General features: G+C 44.8%; 2 protein-coding genes across 2 annotated transcripts; one reads left to right on the top strand and one right to left on the bottom strand.

The window, feature by feature from the left end:
• The first annotated feature begins 861 nt into the window (after window positions 1-861).
• LOC131289807 (uncharacterized) lies at window positions 862-4,811 on the top strand. Its single transcript, XM_058319140.1, has 2 exons — window positions 862-1,790; window positions 1,852-4,811. Exons 1-2 carry the CDS (start codon window positions 1,190-1,192, stop codon window positions 3,168-3,170), a joined length of 1,920 nt encoding a protein of 639 aa, XP_058175123.1. The 5' UTR covers window positions 862-1,189; the 3' UTR covers window positions 3,171-4,811.
• LOC131289806 (histone-lysine N-methyltransferase, H3 lysine-79 specific) lies at window positions 4,613-8,516 on the bottom strand. Its single transcript, XM_058319139.1, has 5 exons — window positions 8,204-8,516; window positions 7,972-8,143; window positions 5,787-7,851; window positions 5,435-5,712; window positions 4,613-5,363 (listed from the first exon to the last, which is right to left on the bottom strand). The coding sequence occupies exons 1-5, from the start codon at window positions 8,282-8,284 to the stop codon at window positions 5,176-5,178; spliced, it is 2,784 nt and encodes a 927-aa protein (XP_058175122.1). The 5' UTR covers window positions 8,285-8,516; the 3' UTR covers window positions 4,613-5,175.

The following is an 8,516-nucleotide window of genomic DNA, read 5'->3' as shown; positions in this document are numbered from 1 at the left end:
ATTGCAAATCGTGCAGTGACTCCATGACCTACACCTAATCGATATTGTTACTTGCTGCATAAAAGGAACACAGTGATTTTATTTTTATTCTCATCGCAACAGCTTTGGCTATTCATTGTTCTTTTCAAGTTTTCTTTATGGCTGTTTCTATTGCGTTTCATCATTCATTGGGCAGTGTTCTGGATAAACCACAAAGGGCCAAAGCGAAGTGTGTAGATTCTAGGAAAATATTGTAAACTGTCCTTTCGTTTTCATTGCAACAGTTAAACTTCCAAAAACAAATAATTTAAAGTGTACAAGTTTTTCTTCCACCGTCGTTACCAAGTCTTGCAAAGTTTAAGCTGATTAGGAGTGAGTCTGCTTTATCGGCTGTGAAGTTATTGTTGTGCACTAGGGGAAAACCCTGGTTCTATCGCCACACTGAATAACGAGTGTTGTATAAGCCTTCCGAAAGGATTGCTGATAAAAAATTCAGATAAAGGTAATTGAAAACATTTCTTTTCTGAAGGAATGAATGTCATTCACCAACATGATAATCAATCTCTGTAATGTCCTTCGCCAGCATAGGTCCTTTTTCCCTGCTTGAACATAACGCGGACTAGAAAAAGACTCAAATCGAAATGATATTGATTTTACCACCATCGTAACATATGCTCTCTATTCTGTTTGTCATGTCTGATTGCTATTTGCTGTTCAACGTAAAATATTGACTTGATATATTGACTTTTTTTTCGTTCTTTTTCAGGACACTACTGTACCGGAATGGTCCTCCGCACTCGTTAGCAACTGCATGTCACGAAACGTTACTTCATTTACCACCCTGGTGCTATTCCATTGGATACCTGAAAGCTTCTAGAGAATTTTCTTACGCGTGACTTGCTTTGTAACATTAATGAATAAGGAAACCGTCGCCGCAAACACAGAGCTGCAAAACATACAACCAAAACGTTTGTCAATTAATTGAACAGAGCAGTTTAAAGTGCATTTGCCGTTGGATTTTTGGGCAGTAAAACCATTAATATAGATAACCAATGCTTCCACAACATATGAGTAACGATATTTGACACCAGCAAGCAATCGTATAGAACATTTAATCTCCATTTAAACTCCCGTGTCCGTATCACTATAGTAATCATACGAGTAGTTTTACAATTGAGTTAAGGCTAAACAAAAAACAAAGACCAACAAGATGGAAATTCCACCAGAGGAGTGGATTGAGCGGGCCAAGGAGAGCATGAAAAAGTTCCTCAACCGTGGCGGAGCGTCACGAGGCGATGAGCCGCAATCGCTGTGTGGAGCAGCACTGCAGAACACACTCGGTTACGCGCTTAATCTTACCATGAAGGATCCAAACCACTGGACGGACGAGGAGCTACAGCTCGAGTACATGGAACAGCTCTGCTTCTACGACGAGGAATCGTGCAAAACTATCGACAAGCTTACGCAGCAGATTTACGGCCAGGGAGTAATGCCGGAGGAACCGTGCCACTTGACGATCCTGCCCATCGAGTTGTACGCTGAGGGAAAGCTCTACGAGGTGGCCCTGTTTCGATATCAGTTTGGTGTGCTTGAAGCTAGTGAACCGAAGTATGTGGATTCGTATGGTCGGGTTTATGGCAGTTTTCGGGACTTTTTGCGCAACAATAAGTACCCTTCGGCAGAAATGATGTACCCGAAGGATGGTCGCTTGAAGGCGGATGAAGAAAAGTTGGTAGAGTATGAGATCGGCAAGACCCCAGCGTGGAAGGCGTACTATTTCAAGGCTTTGGATATTGCGACGGGAATCATTGGTAGGACTTGTGTCATTTTGCATTTTTAAGGCCTTCGGAAATAACATTTTCTCCCTTCTAGGTATCGCTGGTGCAACTGGAGCAATTTTTCTGTCCGGAGGTATTGCAACGCCGTTTGTGGCGGCAAGCATCGGATCAGCATTGTATGCAACAGGCCGATCGCTTGATGTCCTGCGGGATAAGAGTGCCCATCAGGAGTCGCTAAATCCCTTCCGTGATTCCGAATCACGCACAGCGTGGTTGAGCCTTACGGCACACGTGCTTACGTTCGGTACAATGCCGCACATTTCCGCCCTATCGGGAGTGGCGTCGACGAGTCACAGCATTGCCACCGGGTTTAAGGTGTGCAATTTCATCAACGAAACTGGCAACATCATAAGCGACCTAGTGATTTGTGACACTCTTTCCGCTATGCATTCGAACTACTATAACGCGTCGATTGAAACGCGGTTGGCGCATGCCGCCTCGATCTGCTTCTGGACGAAAACAGTCATCAGCATCCGGCAGGCGGAATTGATGATGAAGAACAACGCGATCGTGGCGCTGAAACTGTTCGGCTTTGAGGATCATTTCTGCGACTACTTCAACAATGACTCGCGTGCGATCGACATTGGATTGCGCATCGTGAAGCATTCGCTCGAAAGCAACGTACTTATCGCGTCCGATCCCGATGACCACAGTGCGATACGGATCGATGGTATACGCTTCAGCATGAAGGCTCTGCTGGCCTGCGAGCCGAATGAGGTGGAAGTGTTGTTCGACATTTTGCTGGGCATTTCCACTGCCGCCGATCGCGAGCTGTTCGAAGAAGTCCGTTCCCTGGCTCTACCGAAGAACGGCGAAGATGAACAGCTATCCGTGCTGATACATTTCCTATCCAAGGAGGCCGAAAATGAGAGCTTGCCTGTAGGTGAGATGATGGAGATGCTGCTTCAAACGTACGCGTCCGTTCGACGGTGCGAAAAGATAGCTCTTATCGGCGCCACTACCTTCAGTCTCTCGGTGGTGAACGGAATTCACGTGGGCCAAGGATTGTGCATGAGCCTGAAACCCTCTTACATTCTTTTCGCCTCTAAACGATCTCATGAGCCTTCCAACGGTAATGAAATGACTGCGGCGTCCGACAGTGAAAACGATCGGCAGACCGATCGCTTGCTGCGAGTTGTACTCGAGTTGTCTGCGGAACAGTGTGCTCGTCTGACGGAAGTGATCCGTGACGATCCAAACTATATGTCTTTCTTCAAACAAAAATCCACATCCAAAACTAACGTCTCGACGATGGCAAAAGAACAGTCGGTGAAGGAAGAAGATCAAGAGCAACTTCTCTACGATAAGCTGAAGGAGGATATCCTCAAAGCCTTCGAGACCGAGAATATATGATGATGAAAATATTAGTATTTATACTGCAACTTTCCATGAACGGGCAAAAGAGAGCTGAAGAAAAGTTGGAATCGAAAAGTCGAACGTCATAAACACAAATATAACAATGTAGCAATAATTGCACCAAGTGAACCCTAGATGAATATTATCGTTATATACATGAATGGTAGAAACGCATAAAAAGCAGTGGAAGAATTAAATAGTACATAATACATCAAACTGTTAGCCAAATTTTTTGGTTCATAAGCACAGAGAAATAGGATAAGATGAAAAGTACACGAAACTCAACCGAATAAGCTTTTGTAGAGTGGAATCGAAAAGGATATACAAAAGAATCAAATTAGTATTTCAAAGCTCCTTAATGAAATTGCAACCAAAACATATCATCTTAATACGAGTAGCATGAATAGTAAATGGAAAAATTAGAAGCGTTTTTATAATCAAACCCGATTTGGAGTTACATACAAAATATCTAGGTAATATACATACACCCACACAAGTCAATAAGGCAATGGCAATGCCGGGCCGTATCTCGTGGCCACAATAAGTGGCCTGTAGTTTCATTTTAATGTCATTTTTCTCCAACAAACCTCTTTATAAAGATTCCATTTTATTACACTGGCTTATGTTGGCAGATACAACAAGTAATCAAAAATGCACAAGAATCAAAACGAAAGTCACAACGACTCACAAAGCATATCTCTTGCGAACTACCTGACCTTTTTACTATAAAGCCGACCGATGGGGTCACAATTTCATGAATCTTTTTATAAAGACTAGATTTTGTTTTTGATAAAACAACTAACGAATGCTTTACTTTGGAATACAAAAACATACACACAAAGACGAAACACAAGTTTGCTATACAGTTTAAAGTGATAGATTGGAAGAATTTTTAGGGAAAAGTGCGTAGAAGCGTTGAATGCTAATATAGCTATATTAAGATATATATATACAGGAGATCATTCTACTGAGTGAAAACTAGTGAAAAAATTATTTGAGAATCAGGAAAAAGCTTTGTAGTTTTTATATCAATAATCGTAAGTAAGCAAGCGAGTGAAACTATTAGAATGTGGCAAAGCAAAAAAAAACAGAAACATATCTATTATAAATAAAACAAACAAACAAAAGGAATGAAACGAATACCGAACATACACAACAACAAACACCAAACAACTGTACTAGAGCTGAATGAGGAAAAATAAGTGTTGCAAATAGAACTTTTTCGCGTAGAATACGTTAAGTAGAGAGCAAAACAGTAGTAGAGTGCAAAATGTAGTGCAAGCAATCAGATCCGAGCAAAGTTCAGCACTTATCTTTTCTATTTGTCTATTCCATCAGCTAAATCTATTGGTCTCCAGTTTTGAAGAAGGAAACCCTCTGTTACAATCGTACGCCGTCATGGAGCGACGAACGGAAAACCGGTTAAAGATTGGTTATCTATTGAAAGAGATATATTTTATATGTGCGCGTTTGTTACAATTTCTAAAGAATATATTTTTTAAACCCGTAATGCTACTATAATGCTGAAAGCACTTTGTCAGACAACTGAACTAGGAATGGAAAGTTGGCTTGTTAATAGCGGAAGTGAAATAGAAATAGGTAAAATATTAACTCAAATGATTGGTGTGTATTTCTATGTAATCCGAATGTGATATTTCTGTCGCTTAATCAAGAAAATAATGCTTATCTTAAACAAAACTATTTATTTTACCTCATAATGTTTTCCGTTTTTGAGATTTTTTCAATTTAAAATCAACACAAATTCTTACCAGCTAGAACTGATCACTAACTACGGGCGTTTACATTTTCCATTAGCAAAAATAAAATATGAAACGAAATCGTAAAGCAGACAAGATCCAATCGATCTGAGCTTATCATCGCTAAGTGTAGGTACGATTACGCACGATGAGTGTAGGTAGATGGATGTGAATTCGATAAATGTAACACTCGATTGAAACGATACCACCCAAAAAACCAAGACGGCATAGCGTAATAGTGTACCTTAAGGAATCTGCGATTGGCGTGGAGGAGTTCGCCAAATAGCACTCGAGTTCCGTTTCAGCTTGTGCGCATCGATGGAAGGGAAAAGGATGCGCAAGTCGGGTGTCATCGGTTGAACGGAAAACAATCGATCCACCACCTTAGTTTCGACCATAGCCTGCAGTTTGAGGGTCTTGCGGAACTCGGCGGCTGTAAAGTAGTGATGGGAAAGAGTTCGTTAAACGCTGCAACCAATGACCAATCGTCTTAGTTCAACTTACTATTCTGACACCACGCTGGCGTTGGTGGCCGTTTCTTTTTGCGTGCGGCGACATCTTCTGCCTCATCGTCGTCGGTGGTGTCGTCGGTGTCGATCATTTCGAACTTGAACGTGTCCTTCTTAGAAGCCGCTGTTTTCTTTTTGGCCGCCATTTGTTGCTGCTCTTGCTGGAGTTGCTGCTGGCGTAGCTTCTGCTGGACCATCTGTTTGTGAAGCTTAGTTTCTTGGGTTTCCTTCATCTGACTTTGCTTCAATGTTTCAAGTAGCTCACGATCAATCCTAATGAACGAAAAAAAAACCTGTAGTGATATTGCCCTGTTTGTCCCTCCCTCTTCTCCTAATCTCTCCTTTACCTTTGCTGCTCAAGTTGTTTGGCGAGTGCTTCCCGTTTTTGATCGGCCAAAGCTCGCTGTTCTTCCAGTTGGCGCCGCTTTTCGAATTCTTCCAGCTTCTTGGCTTTCTTGGATGCATCGATGCGTTGCTTCTCCTGCTTTTCGTGCACCAGCTTTCGATACTTTTCCTCCTTTTCTCTTAGCAAACGTTCCGCGTGCTCCCTCTTTTCTCGCTCCATGGCCTCCCGCTGCTGGGCGGCCAATCGTTGCTTCTCTTCGCGCTTCTTCTTCTTCTCATCCAGCAGCGAAGATGTCGACGAAGCAGCGGACAATGTTCCACCACCACCACTACCACCGCCCAGGCCCTGTGCACGATCGCTGCTGGATTCGCGTGACAAACTGCGCACCGAGCCGCCGCCGCTGACGGCCGTGGCATTGGTTCCAAATTTGCTGTGCAGCGCCTTGTTCTGCATCTGGTGAATCTTCGAAGCGGACACTGCCTTCACCAACGGTTGTGTGGCACAGTTTGGTGTATAAACGGTCTCCTTGGCCTGCGCCGAATGGGCCACCGATCCGAGGGACTCGAGCGAGGAAAATTGTGGCGTGGTGGCAAGCGACGGAGTGCTGATCGTTTTCAGCACACGACCTACTCTGGCCTGAGGGGTGCCGATGGTGGTGGTTGCCTTCGTAAGTGTTCCCGCCGTCGTGGAAGCGCACTTTTCGAATGCCTGAATACGACTTTTGATCGGACTCATGATACAAGGGTTGAAGAGTTCAGTGTTGTCCTTCATCTGCAGTTGCTTTGACGATGACGGGAACGCGCTGGAGCCCTTCTTCGATGCGCTTGTCGATGCGGAGCTTTTGTTCGGTTTTGCAGAAAGGATGACTGGTTTCGGCTTTATTACCGGCAACATAGAGGCCTGATTGGGTGAGTTTTCTACCACGGAATCATCCTCCGTCATGATACTAGCATTTACAAGAGTCTTATGATAGTTTGCTGCCGCATCTTGATCTGTACTTGCACTACCGGTCTTTTCAATAACAAACGTATCGTTTGTACCCGGTTGTGGCTGATACGTGATTCCTTGCGCTGGAAGGTTGAACGTTTCGTTGCAAGGCGCAGTATTCGGTGGCGAATTAACGGTGAAAGTACCATCTTGTATACTCGGGGGTAATGGATATGTTTCATTAGCTTGTGGCTTGCCTGTAGGGAATGTTCCGTTCATGACCGATACCGGTGATTGGTTGACTGCAGGGACAACGATTTTCTCAAGAACGACTTGTAGAGGACGCATTTGGTGCTGCTCCATCTGTTCCTGCGCGTCTTCATAGACCGATTTACCTGAGGTGTTAGAATCCTGTTTCTGCGGCTGGTTGGAATCCGCAATCGATAACTTTTCGGTTTTTATGCGAACCGGTTCTATCGAATCTTCTTCCATTGGAACCGCTGGTGGCACAACTTTACTTGCCTTTGGAGGTCTTCCTCGCGCACGTCGGGCTCCTTGTTGCGTATCGTTTATGCTGCTGGACGAGCTACTGATCGACGACTCGGCCGACGAAACGGCAGAACTCGAGGCTGTCTCATCAGCCAGCTTTTGATCCTTCGCCGCTACCTTCTTCTTCGTTCGAACCTTCGGTGCCGGCAGTTTTGGAGGAGGCAGCTTCGGCGGAGGCATTTCTTCATCCGATAGGACTTCCACCTTCGGTACCGCCAACGGAACAACCATAATGGATGCTTCGCGATTGGTTGGTTTCGCTGTCACCATAGGGGGCTCATCCTTCTCGGACGACTCATTGGTGCTGCCGAACCCTTCGTCTTTACGTTGCTGCGTGTCATGCTTGGTGTTCCGGTTGGCATAGTTGGCATCATTTTCCGTTTCCATTTCATCATACTGGTCGCGCTGGGAAGCAGGTTTATCCGAGCCAACGGCCGAGTCCTTCCCGTCGCTTTCGATTTTCGACTGGCGTTCTTTTTTAACGACCACTGCCATAAACGACTCGTTTCGCATTTTCGTATTCAGCGTCGGTTCCTTGAGCTTTTCCTGTGCCTTCAACGCAGCCGATCGTGAGGGACGTGCAAAGGAAGCTTCTACCGGTGGAATCGTCTCTATCGATTGCTGTACGGCATCGGCAACGGGAGCGCTATTGCCATTGCCAAACACGTCCAGCATGCGCGCGGTAGATCGACTGGTCGCAGAAGCCATGCTCTTATCCGCCTGTTGTTTTGTTGATCGTTCCTCCTCTTCCCGGGCGCTAGAATTGGTGCTTTCTTCCTTTTCCGAAATGGACACCTGCCTTTTCGGTCGCTTCTTATTTTGCACTGGTGTGCCGCGCTCGTTTGCTTGCGCGACACAATCGGTCAGCTTTTTCTCGAATTCCTGAAACAAGCACGCACGATTACGTTGCAGGCAACAATGCTTCCGATGCTGCGGACTTACCTTGAACTCATCTTCCATTGCTTTCTCCAGCTGGAGAGCATCACCGATGAAGTTGTCGAATAGTTCCATCAATTCGTCCATGTTGCTGGGATTGTTTCTTTTCCGCACCAAACACGAACGAGAATCAACCAAAACTTTCTTTCTCGGTAGAATACAAATGGGTTTTCGGTACTAAAACAGACGCTTCAGTGTTTTGTGGCACTTTTCCAATGGTGGAAGCCTACACCATGACGCCTAGCTCAATGCACTGCGAGTATTCTACGAATTTCGGTCAATGTTTCTACTCTGATTATTGTTTTAGCCGATGGATAAC

This window comes from Anopheles ziemanni, chromosome 3 (genome assembly GCF_943734765.1).
Source record: "Anopheles ziemanni chromosome 3, idAnoZiCoDA_A2_x.2, whole genome shotgun sequence".
In the NCBI taxonomy this organism is placed as follows: domain Eukaryota; kingdom Metazoa; phylum Arthropoda; class Insecta; order Diptera; family Culicidae; genus Anopheles; species Anopheles ziemanni.
Note: the sequence above shows the minus strand (reverse complement) of the source record. Positions and strands in the feature narration are given on the sequence as shown.

Bases quoted from the DNA above. Each gene is read 5' to 3' on its own strand.
- LOC131289807 (XM_058319140.1), top strand. From the start codon at position 1,190: ATGGAAATTCCACCAGAGGAGTGGATTGAGCGGGCCAAGGAGAGCATG. The intron at 1,791-1,851 runs GTAGGACTTGTG...TCTCCCTTCTAG, and splicing joins TATTGCGACGGGAATCATTG to GTATCGCTGGTGCAACTGGA.
- LOC131289806 (XM_058319139.1), bottom strand. From the start codon at position 8,284: ATGGACGAATTGATGGAACTATTCGACAACTTCATCGGTGATGCTCTC. The intron at 7,852-7,971 runs GCATGGCTTCTG...CACCGGTAGAAG, and splicing joins AAAACAACAGGCGGATAAGA to CTTCCTTTGCACGTCCCTCA. The intron at 5,364-5,434 runs GTAAGTTGAACT...ACTACTTTACAG, and splicing joins GCCAGCGTGGTGTCAGAATA to CCGCCGAGTTCCGCAAGACC.